The sequence below is a fragment of the Oncorhynchus mykiss genome, chromosome 11 (genome assembly GCF_013265735.2).
Source record: "Oncorhynchus mykiss isolate Arlee chromosome 11, USDA_OmykA_1.1, whole genome shotgun sequence".
Lineage (NCBI taxonomy): Eukaryota > Metazoa > Chordata > Actinopteri > Salmoniformes > Salmonidae > Oncorhynchus > Oncorhynchus mykiss.
In genome coordinates, this window is record NC_048575.1 from 51599016 (window position 1) to 51624786 (window position 25771).

General features: G+C 41.7%; 1 protein-coding gene and 1 pseudogene across 2 annotated transcripts in view; both read left to right on the top strand.

Annotated features, from left to right (window-relative positions):
* LOC110535054 overlaps positions 1–5197 on the top strand; it is a 29368-nt pseudogene extending 24171 nt beyond the window's left edge.
* A 6148-nt stretch (positions 5198–11345) lies between these two features.
* Positions 11346–25771, top strand: part of LOC110535902 (sarcoplasmic/endoplasmic reticulum calcium ATPase 2) — a 51451-nt gene continuing 37025 nt past the window's right edge. For both annotated transcript variants that reach the window (XM_036935722.1, XM_021621269.2), the window contains exons 1-5: positions 11346–11849; positions 12830–12847; positions 12950–13032; positions 15737–15841; positions 17480–17618. In XM_036935722.1, coding sequence (XP_036791617.1) covers positions 11732–11849; positions 12830–12847; positions 12950–13032; positions 15737–15841; positions 17480–17618 — 463 coding nt within the window. In that variant the 5' untranslated portion in view covers positions 11346–11731. The remainder of the gene's footprint in view (positions 11850–12829; positions 12848–12949; positions 13033–15736; positions 15842–17479; positions 17619–25771) is intronic.

The window sequence follows — 25771 nt, forward strand, 5'->3', positions numbered from 1 at the left end:
CCAATATGTCTTCCCTAATTTGGTATAAAATCATACGGGCTAACAATAACTAATGATGAAAAGATGCGTCAGAAATATTTTAATAGACTAGGCTTGGGCTAAGATTCAGTAAAACGGTGAAAATATATGCATGGGCTTTGATCTGATAGTGATATGAAAGGGGTTGGGGAAACTACATTTTGCATATAGTACATTTGTACTAGTAGGGGGGTATTCAGACCCCTTGACTTTTTCCACATTTTTTTTACTTTACAGCCTTATTCTAAAATGGATACAATTATTTGTTTCCCTCATCAATCTACAGACAATACCCCATAATGACAAAGTGAAAACAGGTTTTTAGAAATGTTTGCAAATGTATACTTTCTTTTAAACAGAAATACCTATTCAGACCCTTCGCTATGAAACTCGAAATGTAGCTCAGGTGCATCCTGTTTCCATTGATCATCCTTGAGATGTTTCTACAACTTGATTTGGAGTCCACCTGTGATAAATTATATTGATTGGACATGATTTGGAAAGGCACAAACCTGTCTATATAAGGTTCCACAGTTGACAGTGCATGTCAGAGCAAAAACCAAGCCAGGAGGTCGAAGAAATTGTCCGTAGAGCTCCGAGACAGGATTGTGTCAAGAGACAGATCTGGGGAAGGGTACCAAAATATTTCTGCAGCATTGACGATCCCCAAGATCACAGTGGCCTCCATAATTGGAACCACCAAGACTCTTCTTGCCCGGCCAAACTGAGAAGTCAGGGGAGAATGGCCTTGGTCAGGGAGGTGACCAAGAACCTGATGGTCACCCTGACATAGTTCCAGAGTTCCTCTATGGAGATGGGAGTTGTCCTTCTGGAAGGTTCTATCTCTGTAGCACTCCACCAATCAGGCCTTTATGGTAGAGTAGCCAAATGGAAGCCACTCTTTAGTAAAAGGCACATGACAGCCCGCTTGGAGTTTGCCAAAAGGCACCTAAAGACTCTCAGACCATGAGAAACAAGATTCTCTGGTCTGATGAAACCAAGATTGAACTCTTTGGCCTGAATGCCAAGCCTCACCTCTGGAAGAAACCTGGCACCATCCCTATGGTGAAGCATGGTGGTAGCAGCATCATGCTAAGGGGATGTATTTTAGCGGCAGGGACTGGTAGACTAGTCAGGATCGAGGGAAAGATTAACTGAGCAAAGTACAGAGATCCTTGATGAAAACCTGCTCCAGAGTGCTCAGGACCTCAGATGGGGGGCAAAGGTTCACCTTCAAACATCTTCAAACCTTAAGCACACAGCCAAGACAACACAGGAGTGGCTTCGGGACAAGTCTCTGAATGTCTTTGAGTGGCCCAGCCAGAGCCCGGACTTGAACCTGATCAAACATCTCTGGAGAGACCTGAAAACAGCTGTGTAATGACGCTCCTAATCCAACCTGACCGAGCTTGAGAGGATTTACAGAGAAGAATGGGAGAAACTCCCCAAATACAAGTGTGCCAAGCTTGTAGCGTCATACCCAAGAAGAGTCGAGGCTGTAATCGCTGCCAAAGGTACTTCAACAAAGTACTGAGTAAAGTGTCTGAATACTTACGTAAATGTGATATTCAAATCAAATGTTATTTGGCATGTACGCCGAATACAACAGGTGTAGATCTTACAGTGAAATGCTTACTTACAAGCCCTTAACCAACAATGCAGTTTAAAAAAAAAAAAGTGCTAAGTAAAAAATAAAAGTAACAAATAATTAAAGAGCAGCAGTAAAATCACATTAGCGAGGCTTTATACAGGGGGTACATGTACAGAGTCTATGTGTGGGGGCACCGGTTAGATGAGGTATTTCAGTTTTTTTTATACATTTGAAAAAAATTCTTAACCTGTTTTTGCATTGCCAGTATGGGGTATTGTGTGTAGATTTGATGAGGGGAAATCAATTGTAGAATAAGGCTTTAACGTAACAAAATGTGGAAAAAGTCAAGGGGTCTGAATACTTTGCGAATGCACTGTACATAACATACATACTATAACAGTGAAATGTATTGTCATTGTACTTAAATGGTGTAGAATATGCGCATCTATGTGTATTTCTCTGTTCATGTATCTGTGAATGGGGATTTCATTATTCACAGGAGCTAACTCAAGAGTATGAGGAAAAGAAGGCCAAGTATGACAGCTGTGCTGCAGGTCTGGAGAGTAACCGATCCACTGGACCAGGTACAATATTAAATGCTATGTGTAGACACCTGACCTAACACCACATATGACATTTTCTATATGTAATTTGTTCACAACACCACACAATTGCAATGTTCTCTCCAAGAGGAACAGTTCAGTTTCTTCTTGCAGGAGGTGAGAGCTCTGAGGGAGGCGACGACTCGGGAGGAAAACTGATACCACTACATCAACTGCATGAAAGAGGTAAGGGGCTCAGGTAGAAAACAACACCTGATCTGTGCTGCGACAGTCAACCAGAGCTCCTGTTCTTCTCACCATCTCTCTCTGTTCTTCACAGATCATTGAGTTGCAAATGCTGCTACTGTTGCCACACACCTCCCCATACACCTCCCTCACTTGCAGCAGTCCGTTAGTAGGTTCACCCTCATAGGTATTTTATATACTATATCTATGCATTTCAAAGTGTGTCCAGAACTATTGCTTTTCTTTAGAAAAATATGTAAGTAAAATACTGGTTTAATAAAATCTGTTATGGATGTTTGCTACTGTATGTTGTGTTATTCGACTAACAGGTAGTCTTTCCCTTGTGAAACAATAATGGCAGCAGTGATCTTGTGAAAGTTAATAGGCTCACGTGACCACTGACCCTCCGGCTGTTTCACAGGGAGCAGTACATGAAGAACGTTGCAGAGCAGGAGTCCCTGGGCAAGGTGAGCAGAGAGGTGCTTTGTGTGCTTTGTCAGGGTGCAGGCACAGTGCCAATGGCATCTGACATAGATCCCCTGCAAACACAGGGGCCATACTTTAGGTTCTTCCTCACCCTGATCAGAATGGGGCCAGAGAGGAGAAAGTGCATGGCACATTCATGACAAGCTACTTCCATCTATGGTTATGAATAGGCTTGATGCTAATGCACTTGGTCATGTTTGTCTGGTCAAGCTTCCAGTCAATGAATACAAAGATGACCACCCTTCCATTCAGTGTTTGATACAAAACCATATGCTGGCACTTGAAAAGAAACTGAAAATGTCTGTTTAACTATGCTGGTATCATACACTGTCTTTGATGTCAAAATGAGCCTGTTGTGCTGATGTAATAAGGATTCCTCTTTCCCTTTGGACAACAACTGAAGTTGCGTGAGCAGCAGAAGGCGGTGAGGGAGAGCCACAGGCTCAACATAAAGCAGGTGAAGATGTGGCTCGACCTGGAGCAGCTGATGGTGTGCAAGCTTGGGTGCTTCCCGAGGGCCCAGAACCAGGTTTCCATTGGTCAGGTCATCCAGGAGGGCGGTGAGGATAGGCTGGTGCTGTGAGAAGGAGGAGACTGTCAACGCAGGGCCAACTCTGGTACACTAAGCTCTACCACAATGACCAGGACTTCTCACTCATCTCACTACTGTACTTCGTTCTCCAGTTATAGTTCATCAGTCTGTCTCGCTTTTTATCTATTTTAGGTACTTTTCATCTCTTAATGTAATCAAAACATCTCTGCTTTCATTGCCTAAAGTTAAAAGGATTCAATTAAGTTAGCTAGTTATGTTCTCTGTGAATAATCCCAAACTAAGATTTAGTTCCATTTAACAGATTTTTCTCCTGTGAGGAGCACCTTTCTGATGATGATATTGTGAGAGGTGCCTGATGAGAACTGAAAGAACACATGATCTAGAAGGTGTCTGACGGATAAGAGGTTTAACTCTCTGGCTCTTTGACTTCAAACAAATCCTCAGCCTCCATATTTGTTGACACATCTTTAAGAATACAGCTCCAATCTATATGTCTAAAGATAACCGCGTACAAAGTGTTGCACTTGGGACGCAGCTGCGTGCCGCTATTTTGGGAAACAACTTCCATGACCTTGGGCCGAGGAGCTTGCCTATTTTGGAAATCAATTGGACCTCTGTTGTTAAAACAGGACAGTGCAGGGTGAACTGGTCCAGCATTATCATCTTGCATATTGTACCTTGGCCAAGTCTATGCCCGTTTTAACACTTAAAATGTAACGACTCAATTTTTTTACTTATATCACATTAGCTACATAATATCCTGTTGTATTTCTCACTTGACTTTGTTAATACAAATACATGCTTAAAACAATACTTGAAGATAATCAATATTTGGTCGTAATTCTGTCTGACTAGTCACAGCCATCTAAAGGTGATGGATAACATTGAATGATAAATCAAACTGACAGGTTAACTTTCGTCTTTAGAATATACCTATGCTATTCACAAATCACTCATTCTGAATACCTCTGTCTATAAATGCCAACGTGAATAAGGGGACATGTCACTCGCCGTGCCCTTCACTACAACTTTGGCTGTAGTGAAGCATAACTCAATATTCTGCTCACAGCCAAAGTTAGTGCCAGATAGATCAAGAGTGAATTCTAGAAGGCTACTTGACTGGGAACTGATTGGCAGAGAATTATAACTGAACAGCAGGATTGGTGATGTGCCACTGGAGGCCTCATTATGAAGTGTCAACAGATGATAAATGCCAGTCCTGTTTTAAAGAGCTGACAATAATGCCCCCTAATAAACACAGTGGGGTGTCAACTAGTGGCCTTCGCTGACATCCTTCACACCATAATAGCAGTTTGCCTGTGATTGCTTTGCATCTCTTGGTTTGACTAAGAGAATCTGCCTTTGTTTACGTCACATTCTGATTTCAGGTGAGGTGCATGCAAATATATGAGCATGCTGCCTGGGGTCCAGTCACTTTCATTGTTGTTGGTTATCAGGGTTGGGGAGTAACGGATTACATGTAAGGGATTACAAAATACAATAACTAATCCATTGCGTTACTAGCTAAAATATTGTAGTCAGATTACAGATACTTTTGAAAATCTAGACTACTTAATGGATTGCTTTTATTCAGAAATGAGGTTTGTGAAAAATCTTTGACACTTCAGTTTTCTCAGTCATTCAAATCAGCATTGAAAAATGCCGCAAATTTAAGTTTGTTCCACCTGAGCAACTCTGACCAGAAGTCAGAGACCACTATGATGACACACCAAATGTGTTTGATGGATCGCGGGAAAAGAGCAGGAGTAGGCTACAGTCCAAGCTATGTCTTCCAATGGTGCGACTGCTGTCAGCATCCAAAGATTATCCAACTTTAATAAACGCTTGGAGGTAAGGATGACAGCAGTGGTGTAGCCTACGGTGATACGGATATCACTTATTGTTATCTACATAGCGCATTGATGTGAATCACTCCGCCTTACGGATTGTGATTGTTGTGGATGGCTGTTCACAAATCTAAATGTGTATTTGAACCCAATGGTTGAATTCAAGAAGATTAAGCTGCCTATCATTGTTTTTGAAACCAGTGAACAGCCAGTGAAAAATGCGGATCTCAGCCTATGGAATAAAAGTGGGGCTTTTATTGCTCAATGTAATTCATGCTGGTAAAAATGTTTTATCCATAGGCCTAATGGATATATGTTCAAACTCGCACACTTTTGATAGACTTAAAGGGGCAATCAGTAGTTGCTACAACCATTTTTGGACTTAAATACATTCTTGAAGAATATAACTTAGTTCAACTGTCACACTCCATGAGAACCCAAAATATAAGCTTGTTTTCTCCAATGTGTGTAAACATTGTAAATGTAAACAAACACTGTATAGCCTCATAACATGAATAAAACAATAATTGTTATATCATGTATGGTCAGTCCTTACATCTATAGCTCTATACATTTCTCCAGGCCCATCCCTCAGCTTTTTACCAAAACAGGCGGGGCATCCATTTTGTTATTGTTTCTGTTCCTTTTCCCTTTAAACAGTTGCATATTATCAAGATATCAAAGTGTCACCAACAAAAAGTTAAACAATAGGCCTATAGCAAATGCAGCATATGGCATTCATTATTCACATGTAAATATCATTTTTCAGTAGCGCTCCAAGCATACCATTCCATGAGCGCAACATTTATTTTTTCATCTTGAATCAATGAGCCTAATCAGTCCTGCATGACACCAAAATCATAAACAGCAGGGTAAATCCTTAGTTTTGGGGTTATGCTGAGGTAAAACAATTTGGCTAACCTATACTTCCATATTTCCATAAATCCTATTCTTGAAGATCAAGGGGTATAAAATTTATTGTAATGACTGGAATTCTGCTAGATGTTTTTAATGTAAATATATAATTTAATCATTATTATATGTAATAGAAGGCGATGGGTTAGAAGAAGCCTACATAACCAATCCATAAAGTAAAATTTAACATCCATATGGCCAGCTATGTAAACTTTAACATAGATTTATCCTGCAATAGATGTGGTTCAATAGGTAACATACATTTTAATCTTCTTCTAATGCCTTTAAGGGGAAATTAATCTAAAAGTAACTGAATGTAATTGGATTACATTACTGAGTTTGGGTAATCCAAAAATTACGTTACTGATTATAATTTTGGACAAGTAACTAACTAAATGTAATGGATTACATGTATTAAGTAACCTACCCAACCCTGTTGGTAATACTAATGTATGTAAATACTGGGTGTGGCTAGGTATGCAAACCTAGAGTGTGGATCACAATCTATGCTGGTACATAGACTTTCAAGATAAGGAAACCAATATTTGTCCATTTTGGTGAACTAAGAAGAACCAAAAAAGTGGATTGAATGTGCCACATCTAGGCCTATGTCTTCGTTATCCCATGTCAAAGTACATTGATCTTGAGTTACTGTAAATTAGTTAATGGCTTTTTAGTTTGCTCATTTAATAATTCAAAGCAAATAATGGTACGGGAGAGCGAGCAGGCTTTCGTTACACCCCTCTGATTCAGCTAATCATGGACTAAATACCACAATATGTTTTATTTTAACAAGGTGTGTTAATGATGTGCTGGAATAAATGCATGTAAGCCTACACCTAGTAGCCCTAGAATCTAAGTTGGAGAGCCCTGAACTAGGGCCTTACTGATCTTGGGAAAGGAAAATGTATCAACCTGATTTTCTATATCTGATTACTACAGAGTCGGAGGATTGTTTGACAATGTCTGTCACTGGCTGCAAACTAATGGCAAACTCTTGGTAAATTAAATTTAGCCTAATTGTCCTTACTTTCGAGTAAACATTTCCAGACTCCTTCTGTCCAACGAGAGTAGCCCACAGGTGGAATATGCAAGAAAGGGGCCGTGTTGAGGTCGTCACTAGTTACCACAGCCACAAAGTCAGAAGGCCCGCTTACTCAACCAATCAGATGAGGGAGTGTGATGCCGCGTATTCCGGTTCGCAGGAAACACCTCATTTTCTAAATTGCCTACCTTGAGTTCAAGTTTTGAAGACCAAATTAGTAAATAGTTTTGAGAGAACCATTCCTGTTCATGCCACAATGACTACCGCCCTGTAGCACTCACATCTGTAATCCTGAAGTGCTTTGAGAGGCTGGTTATGGCACACATCAACTCCATCATCCCAGACACCCTAGACCCACTCCAATTTGCATACCACCCCAACAGATCCATACAAGATGCAATCTCAACTCCACTCCACACTGCCCTCACCCACCTAGATAAGAGGAATATCTATGTTAGAATGCTGTTCATTGATTACAGCTCAGCATTCAACACCATTGTCCCCTCCAAGCTCGTCACCAAGCTTAGGACCCTGGGACTGAACACCTCCCTCTGCAACTGGATCCCGGACTTCCTGACTGGCTGACCCCAGGTGGTGAGGGTAGGCATCATCACCTCCGCCACGCTGACCCTCAACACGGGGGCCCCACAAGGGTGTGTGCTTAGTCCCCTCCTGTACTCCCTGTTCACCCATGACTGCATGGCCACGCACAACTCCAACATCCTCATCAAGTTTGCTGATGACACGACGGTGGTAGGCCAGAATACAGACGGTGATGAGACCGCCTACAGGGAGGAGGTCAGTGACCTGGCAGTGTGGGTCCGTAACACAACCTCTCCCTCAATGTCAGTAAGACCAAGGAGCTGATCGAGGACTAAAGGAAACGGGGGGACAAGCACGCCCCATCCACATACACGGGGATAAAGTGGACCAGGTCGAGAGCTTCAAGTTCCTCAGTTTCCAAATCACTAAGAACTTAATGGTCCACACACGCGCACAGCTGTGAAAAAGGCGCTACAGTGCCTCTTCCCCCTCAGCAGGTTGAATAGGTTTGGCATGGGCCCTCAAACCCTCAAAGTTCTACACCTGTACCATTGAGAGCATCTTGACTGGCTGCATCACTGCTTGGTGTGCCATTCCACTGGTATAATAAGGGATTCCATTCCAAGCACACATGAGTTTAGTGCCTCGTTCAAGTGCTAGACGGAACTCTGAAATGTATGACTTGCTAAATGGTTATAGTCATACACGAACCACGTTCAACCAGTTAGCAAGTCGGTCATTTCAGAGTTCCGACTAGCACTTGAACGCGGCACTAAACTTGTGTGCTTGGAATGGAGTCCGCTGTAGTGGGAAGTTTTGGTCCCAACATTAACATGTTTGGTCCCAACCTTAACATGCTTGCGGTACTGTTTTGGAAGCATAAGGACCTTGTTTTTCATATCAGAGAGAAATAATTATCAAAAAAGAAAAAGGTTAAATTGATACACAACTTGATAGGGTTTTGGTTAGTTTTCCCACACAGCCGTATTTTCATGTTATAACGCTTGTTTACGGAAAACTACGGAAGACGAAGCGACCAACTTTACATTGAACAAAAATATAAATGCAACATGTAAATTGTTGGTCCCATGTTTCATGAGCTGAAATATTTGTTGTATTTCTCTTCAATTTTGTGCATACATTTGTTTACATCCCTGTAAGTGAGAATTTCTCCTTTGCCAAGATAATCCATCCACCTGACAGGTGTGGCATATCAAGAAGCTGATTAAACAGCATGATCATTACACAGATGCACCTTGTGCTGGGGACAATAAAAGGCCACTCTAAAATTTGCAGTTTTGTCACACAACACAATGCCACAGATGTCTCAAGTTTTAAGGGAGCAAGCAATTGTTTTGCTGACAAGAGGAATGTCCACCAGAGGAGTTGCAAGATATTTAAATTTTCACGCCTCTACTTTTTTTTATGTATCTGTGACCAACAGATGCATATCTGTTTTCCCAGTCATGTGACGTCCATAGATTAGGGGCTAATGCATGTATTTCAATTGAACTGTAACTCAGGAAAATCTTTGAAATTGTTGCGTTTTATATTTTTGTTAATTGTAGCTTTCTAGCATGCTCCGAACACCTGTTTTGAAAGTGTAGCTGAAGTGTAGTTTTGTTGGATGGATGCACCCATAGCTGTGTGGATCTGTGCAAAACTGCTATAGTAAGTGTATATTTTTTATTTTAAGGATTCTTTCTTGCTGATGAAAGAGAACATGTCCATATGTTTCGAAAGCCTTATTGCAGGCAATGATTATTGACATTTCTAAACGTTAAAAAAACAGCATTAGGATTCTATTTTATATGAGGCAGTCATGTGCTAAGCTAATGGCTGAAAACTAGAGAGATGGCAGAATGGAGCCAAGAGTTTGAGAGGGCTAAAATGAGTTATTCTATTTGATAGACCAACGTTGATCGTTTCTTTACAAGCCTTTCATTCTAATAGTAACATGTCATATTCTGGACCTTCAAAAGATGCACAGCAGCTGGCAGGGAAAAAACTAAATTGGAAGAGTAAAAATATCCCATTCAATGGTGTTCCGTTGGAAGTTGTGGGCACAGAGACGTACGTATACATGCCACCAGGGGAAAGACATACAAACAAAAGCCAAAGAGAAATATGCTGCTGCAATGAACCAGGTGGCATCACCGGTTCAAAGACAGATCACTGTCGTTTAAACCATACACTTTCACAACATTCATTTAATTTTAATAATGTTGAAGTACAAACTATGGAATGTTCCTCAATGAAATTGAAGATGGGACTTTAAACGAGTGTCCCAACTCAGTGATCACTAAAGATCCCATGGCACGTATTGCAAGAGTAGGTAATGATGAGTACCGTTTTATGTGTTATCTGTATATTAAATTGTACTCCTATGATGTAATGCTGTGTATAAAAGTACCATGTATGTAAAGTGTATGAATTATGTATATTAAACTAAATTATGTTTAAAAAATGTATATATACATTTGTCCTCAGAAGAGGGGGGGGGGGGGTGGGCAAGATAAATAAATGCAAATAAAGAGTAAGTTAGTGTGGTGAGATTCCCCTTATATTATAAAGAGCTTTGTGTGTCTAGAAAAGTGCCATGTAAGTACAATCAATTATTATCATTACATGTTTTGCCATATTCCAGAGCTTGAAGACTATGACTTTGTACAGAGATGGAAACTGGCACAAAATACCAAAAAGGTGTCCTACAAGGCAATGTTAAGTTTAATAAATAATTGACTAGTATTTTTTTTATTGAACCTTTATTTATCTAGGCAAGTCAGTTAAGAACAAATTCTTATTTACAATGACGGCCTAACCCGGCCAAACCCGAACGCCAGGCCAATTGTGCGCCACCCTTTGGGGCTCCCAATCATGGCCGGATGTGAAACAGCCTGGATTCGAACCAGGGACTGTAGTTACGCATCTTGCACTGAGATCCACTCGGGTAAGTGCCTAGGTGCCAAATAAAGTAACAGGGTTGAAGTGTTCATCTTAAATCAGCCAATTTCAAACATTGACATTTCTGTGAAACCATGTACGTTTTACTTGTGGATTACTTATGGATTCTGAAAATAAAAATCTAAAATCAAGATGTACCAATTTGTTTGTCTACATGCCATGTAAAAAGAAATGCAGATGTTGGAGTAAACCTATTTTGGGTTAAGACAAGTAACTATGAGTAAGGGCAAACATCTTGATAAGCTTGCAAGATGAGTTTTTGAATAAAACATCCAATTACCACTTTGCATTTAGAACGGTTGGTTTTAATATAGATAATAAATAACCAAATCTTTGATGAACCAAATCTAGATAAAATAAATGCGTCTCTCGTCTGCTTCTGCAAGACAGTCGGCATAATCGTCATCATACTCCCTCATCTGATTGGTCGTTTCCAACGAACTGTAAACCGGCATACGCGTCATCACACTCCCTCATATGATTGGTCAAGTATTCGAATCTTCTGACTTTGACTGTCATCACATTCCCTCATCTGATTGGTCGAGTAGGCGGGCCTTCTGACTTTGTGGCTGTGGTAACTAATGACGACCTAGTGTTGAGGCACTTTCAACAAAATCAGATCAGCGCTACAGTTTGTTACCACTGAAGCTGTGAATTGTGCCGGGAGAGGTGGATTTAGGTCAGCGCAAGGATTGGACCGGCTGATTGCAGCGCTCTTTTCCACCATTTTTTGGGGAGATAAGAGGACACCCAAAGTAACATTTATTGAGGGAGGAAGAGTCATTTTTTCGTTCCAATTAGCTCGTTTATCAGCCTAACAACTTACGGACAATTTCTTACTCGTATCATCGACATCTGGCCTTTCTGTGAATGCATATTTCACAGTTGGTAAACTGTATTACTGCTGAAAGGTTTTAATTTTAAAGAGACTGAGGCGGCTGAGAAAACAAAGTACAAGTGACAAGAAGCCCACCAACCACCATGGATAACGCTCACACAAAGAGTGTTGAAGAAGTTTATAGCCATTTCTCTGTCAACGAAAGCACTGGACTTGGTTTGGACCAGGTGAAACGTCAAAAGGAGAAATGGGGCTCGAACGGTATGTGAACCTCTACACCTTTACTAGTAGTACCAGTAGCTATTTAGCTAATGTTCACTATATGTCACTCATGAGGGAACATGATACCATCATTTAGTCCCACTGTTAGCTAAAGTTACCTAGGAGTTACACATTGGGGTAAATGTCAGCCCCATCACTCCGCTCCGTCATGGACTGAATTAATTTGGCTGATGTCATCGTAGACAACCTCGTGGGTTTCAATCTTGTACAAACTAGCTAGAAAGTAGTCAGTTACATGGGGGAATTGTTATATTAGTGTAAGGGGTATTTTAAACCAGGTATACAAGTATAGACCGTTGACGTGTGCCTTGGCATTCTGATGTGATGGCTAGTCTAGGACATTTGGGACAGCATAGCCGCTCGCCATGGCATGGCACAGGCCTAGCTAGCTAACAGTTAATGATGCTAGTTAGCTAACGCAAGCCGGTTCATAGAATCCTGGGTTCTGTAGTTTTTCCTGGCTGTAAACACAAGAAACGAGGCTCGATTACCGATTTAAGCCCATGAAAGCGTCTACTGGATGACATAAAATAGATTGGGTGCGTCTGACACCATTCAAGGTGACCTCTGAGAACATGGGTTCAAAAAGTTACCTAATGTGTCACCACCATGAATTCAAACATTGATTGTGCAATATGCTTACCATCTACGACTTGCTACTGTTAATGACTCAGCCGAACACAAGACTGGGGTTTCACTCGGTGAATGCAATTAAATCAAAACCCTGTTTTTCCATGTTGCCTATAGCAAAGTTGTAGCTTTGCTAAATCTGAACCAGGACATATGGGGTTTAGTGGTAGTCATAGGGGGTCATTGGGAGTCAAATGGGGTGGAGATAAACAAATTGCAGTGCCATATGTTTGATTGTCAAAATTTAACAGCATTAGCTACTAAAACATTACTCATGTAATGGTGTGTTCTCTTTTCCCTGTATGCACTTTGGATTGGCCCATCTTCAGAGTTACCTGCTGAAGAAGGTAATAACAACACATAATTAAAAAGATTGAACTGTTACAACAAACTATGTGCTACAAATTCTTCTTGATTTGATGTATTTGTACATCTCTTTCATTCCACAGGGAAGTCTCTATGGGAGCTTGTTGTTGAACAATTTGAAGATTTACTTGTACGAATTCTTCTGCTGGCAGCTTGTATATCTTTTGTAAGTATATCGCTTAGACTCTAGTACTGCTGCTGCTTGCCATGGGCCTGGAATTTGTTCACAATCCTTTACAGTGACCGCTGTATTGAAGAGTATTGTGAATGTATTAGATTGTTTTGGTTTATTACATAGAGGTGACAATCCCCCACCCGGACATGCAGCGTTAAGTTGTCATAGAAACAAACTCTTAAATCATCTGCTTGCTGTTCAGAGTTGCTGATGAAAGCACACCAGGAGGAGTGGGCTGTCTGGCATGGAAAGGGAAAGTGTATGTTTGGCTTAATGGCATGAGACGTGTGGACAGCAAGTGCAAATGTCTTCTGTTTGAATGCCTAGGCTGAGGTTACATTCACAGATCAGGCAGCCAAACAGCTGAGAAGGCTAGCTACACATTTGAGGAATGGTGATGACAGCAGTTGCTTGACTCGAGTTGCTATCACCATGTGTCTAACAAGACATTTGAGTCGTCTTTTACTCTCGCAGTGTAATCACTTCCTCTCCTCTGCCTCGTTATTTGGAGTAAGAAGCCTATCCACAAGCTAAATGGTTTGATAGAAATGTAACTGACAGCATACAGTGATCTAGCCTATTTTTCTGCAGTATTAGCAGTGTACTGCTACATCAGTGTTTACTATTCATATTCATCTGTGGACAGATGGATGTTTTTGCACTGGAACGGTTTACAATGTAGTGTCAGATACTATGTACATTGGCTTGAGGAGATGAGGTCCTTTTGAGGCCAGTATGGAGGTGTCAAGAGCTGTAATCTATAATCCCAGTGTGTGTCAGTCTGCTAGAGGAGCTGGTATGCAGTGCCCAGCCTTGCGATATGGTGATGTTGGTGGTTGCTGTCTGACGGGGACAGGGCACCACTCAAGACCAAATTTGGGCTCTGACCTTCAGTGGGAGGGCATTCCCCAGACGAATGCACCACCCCTTCTCCCATGTACCTCACTCCCATACTTTTGGTCGGTTGTCAGTTAAATCAGATCCAAATGAGTGCGAGTAGTAGGCTACTGAAATAACAAGCGGGTGCAGCAGAACTTGTAGCAGTGTGTTCATGATGTGGCTTTGTCCCGTTCAAGTGAATTTGTGCAACACGTGCCGTGTGCTCTTATTCTCAGTAGATAACATGCAAATTAGTCTTGCTCCCAGAAGAGTGTTTTTATCTCCGGTTTGTGAGGGAGGAAGACTGCAGAGTTGGAGAATGGCTATGTAAAGTGACCGATTACTGCAGCAGTAGTCCTGGTAACTGGTTTGTTTGAGGTGGTAAGGTGCTGGCTGGCTGTTTGTTTCAACTGCTCATATTTGACATGCATTCTATGCATGATACTTATGGCTACGGAGGGCCATTGATTAATTTGTCCAAATGTACTGTTATGTGCTGACACTGAAATGACATACAGCAACACATCAAGACGATCTGTTATAAATTGTAGTCTAACTGTATTTTCGGTGTTCGGTTTAAGTTTTCGAATTTCAAATGTCTTATGTGCAAAATTGACCATAAATGATATAAAAACAGATTTCATTTGGAACTTTAATTCAGCAATGTGCGTTTATAAAGAGCTATGTATTGCTCAGTACAGCAAACTCTAGTTAAATAATCACTCAAAATAAAATCACGGTGCTAGATTACGATGAGGTTTATGGTATTTGAAAGGTGCTACTTGTTAGAATTTTTGCATTGTAATTTCAGAAAATGGCCACAATATATCTGGCGCTAATAATGGAATGATGGTGTTTTCACAGTGTTACATACCCACCAGTGTTGTGATTGGTTGTGATTTTCGCCTATTTAGGGCTCCTGCCTGAGCGACATCTGTCAAAAATGTTCTGACTTTGTGACTGTGTTATCTTATGAAAATGGTTGCAAAAAGTCTGGTTGCAAAAATTCTACACTGTTTGCTCAATTTCTGTTTGTGAGACAATAGGCACTGACTAGTGTAGGGAATCATTGTACCATCTAAATCGTTGTGAAATATATTTTGAATAAGAACAAATACTTTTTTTTTTTTTACAGCTGTTTGAAGCTGGTGGACCAAAACCGGAAAAAAACAAAGTTACTTTCTGTTCCGGTCCACTAGCTTCAAACAGCTGTAAAACGGATATCTGACGGGAGAAATCAATAGGCTAATATCACAGCCAATCAAAACACTGGTGGGTAAGTAATACTGTGAAACACTATCATTCCGCTATTACTGCAGCTATATTATGGACATTTTCTGAAATTACAATTCAAAAATTCAACAAAATTCTGTGTTGCACCTTTAGCACATTGCTTTTGAACTTCGAAAATGTTGTCCGTTTTCTTAAAAATGTTATAACATCTAAATAAATGTGTTGTATCCATCTTGTTTAAATGTGTTACTCTTGCACTGATATCCTGCTGTAAATCTTCCGATGTAACTTTTTGTATGTTCATCTTGTTGTTTTTGCAAAAAATGGAGCTCACTCAACAAAATGTAAATTTCTATGCATTTCTACCACTGCTAAGTTAACCAGTCGTATCAGAATGCATACACATTCTCCGTGGACATTTAGTTTAACCTTAATTCACAACAGTTTTCTTAACATGATTATGATCGCTTAAATGCATAGTAGGAGGCGTAACCAGGGGGAGGGATGTTGTTTATTACTCCTGTGCTATCTCCTATGTGGAATCATGTCAGTAATGGATCATCGTTGTCTTGTTTACCTTTAGGTCTTGGCCTTGTTCGAGGATGGAGAAGAAACAATCACAGCCTTTGTGGAGCCTTTTGTAATCTTACTCATTCTTATAGCCAATGCCATCGTGGGTGTGTGGCAGGTGAGCAAATTGCATGATGTAATTTAGACATCTTTTACAGTATTTTGAACGTCGATGTTCAGTGTGGCGTTGCAATGTCAGTGACAGGATTCAGAAACTCTTGTTTTGGTGCAGGCTGTGGAAAGGAATATTTATTGTATGCAACTAGCTAGCGACTATAGGTAAAACCGCTACCATAAAGAGTTGTAGGTAGGAGAATCCACAAGTCTCATACATGCTGTTCATTGGCCACATGGCAGTTTTATGCTTTCCTTTTTTAAGGACTTGCTGTTCAATGGTAGATGAAAAATGGGGCAAGGAAGTAAGTGGGTCACTGACTACATTTGAGAAGGTTTAGGCGTGACCAAAGTGACAACCTCTCCTCTTGCTCAGACTTCACGTCTGTTGCTTTAATTATGTTTACACCCATGGTCTCTTAGCCATTCTCTAATGTTTGCAGTCTTTGCAAAGATAAATTTGTCTGTAGCAACTACCAACACAAATTGGCTGGATGCTCCCTTAGGATTTATTCATTCGGTCTAAATTCCTGCATGAGTTTGTCCAGAACTAGGTTACATTTCCTCAGTCTGTTGGAGTTTAACATTCCATAGATGGCATGTTTGGGAGCAAATGGTCTTGAACATTTGAATCCAGTCCATAAAGAATTTCTGTGTAGTCAAAGAATGGAAAAAATGATAGGCAATTCAATCCACAAGTTGGTAGTTGTCTCTTTTACTCTGTTTCGATGCCCATTTTCTTGTCAGACCTTTTGTCACGCTGGTTGACTTTGCTTGCACTGCCAGGCAGCCCCTAGGAGGAATGTCCAGTAAGCTAAGCCAGTGTATGCCATGGAGTAGACTTACTCAACAGGAAGTGATGCAACTGGCCATCCCTGCCCTGGTAGGCTCTCACTAACTGATACGTTGAAGTTGGCCTAGAAATGTGGACTTTAGAACTAAGCATTCTATTCACGGTGTGAAGGTTCTTATTTAGCTGCTGTTTTCATAAATTACTAGTATATGTGACGGACACAATGTTTACTACTTGCACTTCTGTTTTCTTAAGTTTATTCAGATGCCATATGTAACTTTTATTTTTTTGGCAACCTGACCAAATTCACATAGACATTAGTTATATATCTGTTATTCTAATTGAAAGCAGGTATATGAAGCTGTAGATCTGTTCTATGTTTGCTATTTCTATGATTTGTGCCTTTAAATTAACCCACCTATGTCTGCCGAAAGATATTTCACAGCGTTTTAGATTGTACAATAATTAGGAAAATGATTCGAATTTTAGCAACCATGAAATGGTGTAGCGATTTCTGCATATTGCACTTAAAAAATATATTTTCAGATTTTAAAATATGCGAAGGCAAATCGCCTGGTCCTTGTCATGTATTAAAGGCACAATCTCTAAGATCTCCTGCTGTCTTTGAATTCAAAACGGGTTATATTTCACCAGCCCCATCCATCAGTTAACAAAACAAAGTAGCATGGTTAGGCTGTTGAAGTTTGTGCCTTTAAATGAACCCACATATCTGCAGTTTGCGGGATAATGAAAAAGTTAAATGGGCTTATTTGAATTGGCATCTATAATGTCGTCAGATCATCAAGTTCAAATATGTGAGCAAACGCTCAACATTTCTTATCTACACAGGAACGCAATGCTGAGGATGCCATTGAAGCCCTAAAAGAGTACGAGCCTGAGATGGGCAAGGTCTACCGCCAGGACAGGAAGACCGTTCAGAGGATCAAGGCCAAAGAAATTGTGCCAGGAGACATCGTAGAGGTTTCTGGTAAGGTAGCCCTGTCTTTCTCTGTGATTTAGAATGCATTAAGCCTATACTATTTCTGATAATTCAGTAAGTTTGCTTATGAATAAGTATTGTTTAAGGTTGAATTAAAACGGTTATTATTCTTTGTTAGAAAAATATTTCCCTTAAATAGTTTAGCACTGTAGAAAAAAAGGACAGTCCTGATCTCCTTTTACGCAAAACAGCATTGTTTTTAGCCTTTGCTTTTTATGACTCCTCATTCAGATAAATGCTATTTTTAAAAGGGCTCATGAGTCCAGGCAAGGTCAGGCTGACGTTTTAGCAGTAAAAGCTCATTTCAATTCCCCTCTTCCCCTAGTCCCACTGCAGAGGTGACTCACCCTACAGGAGTGGTGTATTTTGGGATGTTTCTATTAACCCATTGTCCCAGATGACTAGGCACTAGTGCTGCTAAAGGCCTCTCAGATCATGTGCTCATTTTTCCTGGGGGTGCTTAACTCACCAGGGTGCACTGAACACACCACCTTGATGAGTCTTGCATGCGGTTCAACCGTAGCTAGAACATCCCCTTGGAGCCGGTAAACTCAACCTTTGAGTGGCTTGTCTCCCGTTTTCTCAGTGCAGCTGGTAAAAGAGGCTGGTATGACTCACCCAAAGACAGTGACTCTAGCACTTTAGCGAAGAGTGAGACGTCACGGTTTTGAGAGGAATGCGTCCTGGGCAGCACCTGGCTGCAGTGCAGCGTGGGATGGACGTATTTAAATGATGTCGAGTTGAATGCTGGAGTCCTTGAAGGGCTAACGTTATCATGATACTTCGTTTAACCCTAAGCCGTTGAGGTGATGCTGTGTTTTTTTGCGCAAAGTGGTGGGTTTATTTTAAGCCTGGATAGCCTGTCTAGATTATAAAATCATGGTGTATTTATAGCAGGCAGTGACAGTAGTGAAGATGGCCGGTGTCTGGTGCCCACCCCACCCACCCCCTCTCTGGGGAACATTGTTGCAGTGTGGGACAGTTTTTGGCAGGGCTCCAAAGTCACCTTGAGAAGGGCACCATCAACACTGCGTGCATTTGCTGCTCGCAAATTTCTATTAAACCAATTGTGTTAGTTAGTGATGGAAAATTAGGTTCGGGGGGTAGATGTAATAGTATGGTTATCTAAGTGGGACCTGGAAGTCTTAGTGGGTATTCTGTATATTTCTGCCATTATTTGATGCACATGAATTTTTGTCAAAGACTGGTCCTGCTGTGTGAATTCCAGCCTCTATGCCTCCTATGATTGTTCAGTGTGGGCATGATTGGTTGTGTGCTCTATGTTCACCCAGGAAAATGGCTAACATCCTTGCTCGGAAAGCAGACTTCCAGAGAGTGGCTGGTAAAGCAGATATTGTCTGAGTGATGCGTTGTGCATGCTGTCAGGTGGAGATGGAGAAGCTCACCTAAAAGAGGGCATATGGGTCAAATCTGCAGAGACCTTTTTATATTGGTTTCTGTGATGTTTGTTTCTGAATGTTTTTTGCCCAAAGTTCCAGTGTGACCCCCCCCCCCCTGCCAGCAGGAGGGCTGGTTGTGACGCAGATGCCAGCTCACTGCTGAGGCAGAGGACGCAGGCTGCAGTGACTGGCTGAGCTGTGAGCAGAATACTAAACGGGCCATCTCTGGCCCTGCCTGTCTGACAGCCTCTCGCTCCGCTCCACTCCGAGCCCATTTCTCCTTCCTAGCTCCTGTAAGCTCTCTGGAGGTAGACACAGTTGGCACTCTCCTTCTCAACTCTCATAAGCCCACATGGGACATCCACAGTCTAGAGATGGCGCTTTACTCTCTGCAGATGTGTTTACTGTCTGGAAGATTATAGCCCAGTGTTGCTTTTCATTACTGTTTTGATTGTAGCTAATGCATTTTTCAGTACATCCTCTGGCTGGGCTGGCTGTCCTCCTGCTGTATCTGTGTACTATAGTTCATCCTTGACCATCCCAAGCTGTCTGACCCAGCACTGTCGATACAGGGATGCTGTGCTGAGGTTTGCTGTCACTGCTGTTCTTACTAAACTAATCTGCAGCTATGTGATGTCAGCTTTCCTTGACTGCTGTTCCAGGCTGGGTTCCAGACCCTTTGACTTGGCTGTGCGAATTAATGTTTTAATTCAACTCATCGGTGGGAGCTGCCCATTCTACATGGTCACCTCACCTTAATGTGTTTTTTTTAGGTGGCTTAAAACCTTTATTTGGTCAAACAGTAAAATACATTATTCTCATGATTCCTGCCTGTACATGTTTCGCTGGGGCCTGCTGCGATGTCGAACGAGTCACTCGCTTTCCTTTCCCGGAGAAAAAGGGTCCTGATTGTTTAATTAGATTAAACAAACCGATATCTTGTCAGAGGTATCATTTTATTTCTCAACTCTCCATTTTGAGCTTAATAGCAACTATTTTACAACCAAGATAGTCTATTCAGAAAGTATTCAGACCCCTTGACTTTTTCCACATTTTATTACGTCACAGCCTTATTCTAAAATGAATGTAATAGTTATTTCCCCTCATTAATCTACACACTACCCCATAATGACAAAACAAAAACAGTTCAAAATGTTATGTATAATTTATTTTTTGGGAAATATCACATTTACATAGGTATTCAGACCCTTTACTCAGTACTTTGTTGAAGCACCTTTGGCAGCGAATACAGCCTCGAGTCTGAGCACGGCCGGATGTCTCTCACACCCTCCCGTAGCGCCCAAGTCTTTGCAATCGCAAAAAATCTCTCCTCACATCAACCCTCAGCACTTTGACGTGTGAGTCTGTGTTTTATATGCTGACCTCACACCTCAACAAGCTTCTGATTTGGTCAGTGTCAATACTCCTGGCCACCATTGATTGGCAGATGTGTGAAGCAAATACGTGTGCCCACAGAACAGTTCTTCAAGCTCAGGGAAGTGAGCAAAACATCCACACTTGCTTAGCCATCCACATAGTGTAAAGAGCTGCTCGTGTGATTATTCAACTCGGAACATTTTCACGCTGGGAGAAATCCGAGCACAATCAGAACGATTGGGAAGAATCTTCTTCACGCAGGGGAGATTTTTACATGACGCCACCAGGGAAAATGCTGGTCTGATGAGCTGCGCCTTTTAGCCTGTCCCTCACAGCACCGTGGTTGACTGCTGCCTCTCCTGCTACGAGATTCACTTATCTCTCTACCCATAGTCACTTAATTTATCTCAGAACTTCAGGGAAATTAAAGAGATGGTTCTCTTCTCCCTGAATAGCTCAACATTGGCCATAAATGCAACTGCCGTTGCATCAGCATAATGTGGTCTGTAGGCAGAGGTGTTGCATTTCTGCAGGAATCTGGGGGTTCTGGTCCCTGGCTGGTGCATGTTGATAGGGGCCTGTCAGTGTTGGGTTGGGTGAAGGATGAGGGGGGAGGATTGCTCAGCTGTTCCTATTGTTTGGACAGCAAGATGACCTTGTAGGGAAGTCGGTGGTAGATGGTGATCCCACCCCTCCAAGCCTAATGTGCAGACACTACCCATCAGCACCCTCCATGGCCTGGGATTCCAGACACCCAGCATGGCATGTGACATTTTGTGTGGGCCTGGCCAGCGTTTGCTGTCACTGTGGGGTCTTTTGGTGAGTGTCGGGTCAGCAAGGAGGCACAATGTTTGGCTGGGTTTTGGATGAATGAGGCGGAGGGAATTGTATGTACTTGAGAAGAGGGCAGTTTGCAGTAAATAACCTGCTGTTCATTTAGCCTATATTGTTGTTCAACATTATCAATTCATTTAGACATTTCACAGTGTCAATAAAGACTAAGGGTACCAACCAACAGTTAAGCTACAATTTTCGGCATGTTTGCATTGCCCTTGCGTTTGAGTTTTGAACTGCACTGTGGCAGCTAACCTTGAGGCATGTCCTGAATTGACTGCTGGGAATCTGCGTTATGCTGTCTGGTTAATAGAAGTCACGGTAAAATGGTCTGGAGAGGCTGTTAAGAGGAGCCAGAGATTGACCTTAACACCAGGGGAAAGTGACGGGAACATGAATACCCTTCGGAGCTTCCTCTTTTACCGTGGTCAGACTGTAGCCTGGTCTACAGCTTCTCATGACCACATGTGGAACGGTGCATTAGAAAATTAAGAAGACTGCTGTGTGGAGAGGGAAGGTAGCATGAGTCATCAACACTCCCCTTTCATTAGGCTAGGTATAGGGATTAGCAGGCAGACCTTTTAAAGGTAGACTCAGCGAAATGACGTTGCCACGAGCAGCACCGCAGATATTGAGCTGAGCGAGATGCAACACTTCACTCTGTCACACACAGTATCTGTGCATGTGCAGGGGTTCACTTCACGCTGTTCACAACGTGGGAGCCACGGGAACTAAACAGCAGAGGTGGAGCCTCGCGCTTCAATGCTCTTAGTTGTTGCGGAAATTGACCCACTATGCTGTTTACTTTCTGCGTCTACGTCATATCGCTAAGTCTACCTTTTAATTACAACCTTTGCATGGTGTCGATGGCAACAAAACACACTAAGTAATGGGATAGGGAAAGGACCATCCAGAGGTCTTCTTTAACTAATCATTTAAATGTCTGAGATGCTACAGGGCATTCGGGAAAGTATTCAGACCCTTTGACTTTTTCCACATTTTGTTATCGAACACCCTTCTTCTAAAATGGATTAAAAACAAAAAGCCCTCAACAATCTACACACAATACCCCATAATGACAAATGATAACAGGTTTTTAGAAAAGTTTGCAAATTTATAAAAAATAAAAACAGATACCTTATTTACATAAGTATTCAGACCCTCTGCAATGAGACTCGAAATTGAGCTCAGGTCCATCCTGTTTGCATTGACCATCCTTGAGATGTTTCTACAACTTGATTGGAGTCCACTTGTGGTAAATTTAAATTGATTGGACATGATTTGGAAAGGTACAAACCTGTCTATATAAGGTCCCACAGCAAAAACCAAGCCATGAGGTCAAAGGAATTGTCTGTAGAGCTCCGAGACAGGATTGTGTCGGCACAGATCTGCGGAAGGGTACCAAACAAATGTCTGCAGCATTGAAGGTACCCAAGAACCGAGACCTCCGTCATTCTTAAATGGAAGAAGTTTGGAACCACCAAGACTCATTGAGCCAAATTGAGCAATCAGGGGAGAAGGGCCTTGGTCAGGGAGGTGACCAAGAACCCGATGGTCACTCTGACAGAGCTCCAGAGTTCCTCTGTGGATATGGGAGAACCTTCCAGAAGGACAACCATCTCTGCAGTACTCCACCAATCAGGCCTTTATGGTAGTGGCCAGACGGAAGCCACTCCTCAGTAAAAGGCACATGACAGCCACCTTGTAGTTTCCAAAAGGCACCTAAAGGACTCTGACCATGAGAAACAAGATTCTCTGGTCTGATGAAACCAGTATTGAACTCTGGTCTCAATGCCAAGCGTCAGGTCTGGAGGAAACCTGGCACCATCCTACGGTGAAGCATGGTGGTGACAGCATCATGCTGTGGGGATATTTTTCAGAGGCAGGGACTCGTAGACTTGTCAGGATTGAGGGAAAGAGGAACGTAGCAAAGTACAGAGAGATCCTTGATGAAAAACTTCTCCAGAGCGCTCAGGACCTCAGACTGGGGTGAAGGTTCACCTTCCAATAGGACAATGACCTAAGCACAGAGCCAAGACAACACAGGAGTGGCTTTGGGACAAGTCTCTGAATATCCTTGACTGGCCCGGACTTGAACCCGATCGAACATCTCTGGAGAGACCTGTAAATGGCTATGCTCCCCATCCAACCAAACAGAGCTTGAGAGGATCTGCAGAGAAGATTGGGAGAAACTCCCCAAATATAGGTGTGCCAAGCTTGTAGTGCTTCAACAAAGTATTGCATAAAGGGTCTGAATTCTTATGTAAATGTAATATTTCAGTTTTTTTTTTTAAATATACATTTGCAAAAATGTCTAAAAGCAAAAACTGGTTTTGTCATTCTGGGATATTGCGTGTAAATTGATGAGAGGAGGGGGGACTATTCAATTTTAGAATAATGCTGTAACGTAACAAAATGTGTCAAGGGGTCTGAATACTTTCCGATTGCACTGAACAGTTGAAGTCAGAAGTTTACATACACCTTAGCCAACTACATTTAAACTCAGTTTTTCACATAGTGATTTATTTCAGCCTTTATTTCTTTCATCACATTCCCAGTGGGTCAGAAGTTTACATGCTACCAAATAGTAATTGAGTGTATTGCCTTTAAATTGTTTAACTTGGGTCAAATGTTTCGGGTAGCCTTCCACAAGCTTCCCACAATAAATTGGGTGAATTTTGGCCCATTCCTCCTGACAGAGCTGGTGTAACTGAGTCAGGTTTGTAGGCCTCCTTGCTCGCACACACCTTTTCAATTCTGCCCACAAATTTTCTATGGGATTGAGGTCAGGGCTTTGTGATGGCCACTCCAATACCTTGACTTTGTTGTCCTTAAGCCATTTTGCCACAACTTTGGAAGCATGTTTGGGGTCATTGTCCATTTGGAAGACCCATTTGCAACCAAGCTTTAACTTCCTAACTGATGTCTTGAGATGTCACTTCAATACAGTGCCTTGCGAAAGTATTCGGCCCCCTTGAACTTTGCGACCTTTTGCCACATTTCAGGCTTCAAACTTAAAGATATAAAACTGTATTTTTTTGTGAAGAATCAACAACAAGTGGGACACGATCAGTGGAACGACATTTATTGGATATTAACTTTTTTAACAAATCAAAAACTGATAAATTGGGCGTGCAAAATTATTCAGCCCCCTTAAGTTAATACTTTGTAGCGCCACCTTTTGCTGCGATTACAGCTGTAAGTCGCTTGGGGTATGTCTATCAGTTTTGCACATCGAGAGACTGAAATTGTTTCCCATTCCTCCTTGCAAAACAGCTCGAGCTCAGTGAGGTTGGATGGAGAGCATTTGTGAACAGCAGTTTTCAGTTCTTTCCACAGATTCTCGATTGGATTCAGGTCTGGACTTTGACTTGGCCATTCTAACACCTGGATATGTTTATTTTTGAACCATTCCATTGTAGATTTTGCTTTATGTTTTGGATCATTGTCTTGTTGGAAGACAAATCTCCGTCTCAGTCTCAGGTCTTTTGCAGACTCCATCAGGTTTTCTTCCAGAATGGTCCTGTATTTGGCTCCATCCATCTTCCCATCAATTTTAACCATCTTCTCTGTCCCTGCTGACGAAAAGCAGGCCCAAACCATGATGCTGCCACCACCATGTTTGACAGTGGGGATGGTGTGTTCAGCTGTGTTGCTTTTACGCCAAACATAACGTTTTGCATTGTTGCCAAAAAGTTCAATTTTGGTTTCATCTGACCAGAGCACCTTCTTCCACATGTTTGGTGTGTCTCCCAGGTGGCTTGTGGCAAACTTTAAACGACACTTTTTATGGATATCTTTAAGAAATGGCTTTCTTCTTGCCACTCTTCCATAAAGGCCAGATTTGTGCAAAATACGACTGATTGTTGTCCTATGGACAGTCTCCCACCTCAGCTGTAGATCTCTGCAGTTCATCCAGAGTGATCATGGGCCTCTTGGCTGCATCTCTGATCAGTCTTCTCCTTGTATGAGCTGAAAGTTTAGAGGGACGGCCAGGTCTTGGTAGATTTACAGTGGTCTGATACTCCTTCCATTTCAATATTATCGCTTGCACAGTGCTCCTTGGGATGTTTAAAGCTTGGGAAATCTTTTTGTATCCAAATCCGGCTTTAAACTTCTTCACAACAGTATCTCAGACCTGCCTGGTGTGTTTCTTGTTCTTCATGATGCTCTCTGCGCTTTTAACGGACCTCTGAGACTATCACAGTGCAGGTGCATTTATACGGAGACTTGATTACACACAGGTGGATTGTATTTATCATCATTAGTCATTTAGGTCAACATTGGATCATTCCGAGATCCTCACTGAACTTCTGGAGAGAGTTTTCTGCACTGAAAGTAAAGGGGCTGAATAATTTTGCACGCCCAATTTTTCAGTTTTTGATTTGTTAAAAAAGTTTGAAATATCCAATAAATGTCGTTCCACTTCATGATTGTGTCCCACTTGTTGTTGATTCTTTACAAAAAAATACAGTTTTATATCTTTATGTTTGAAGCCTGAAATGTGGCAAAAGGTTGCAAAGTTCAAGG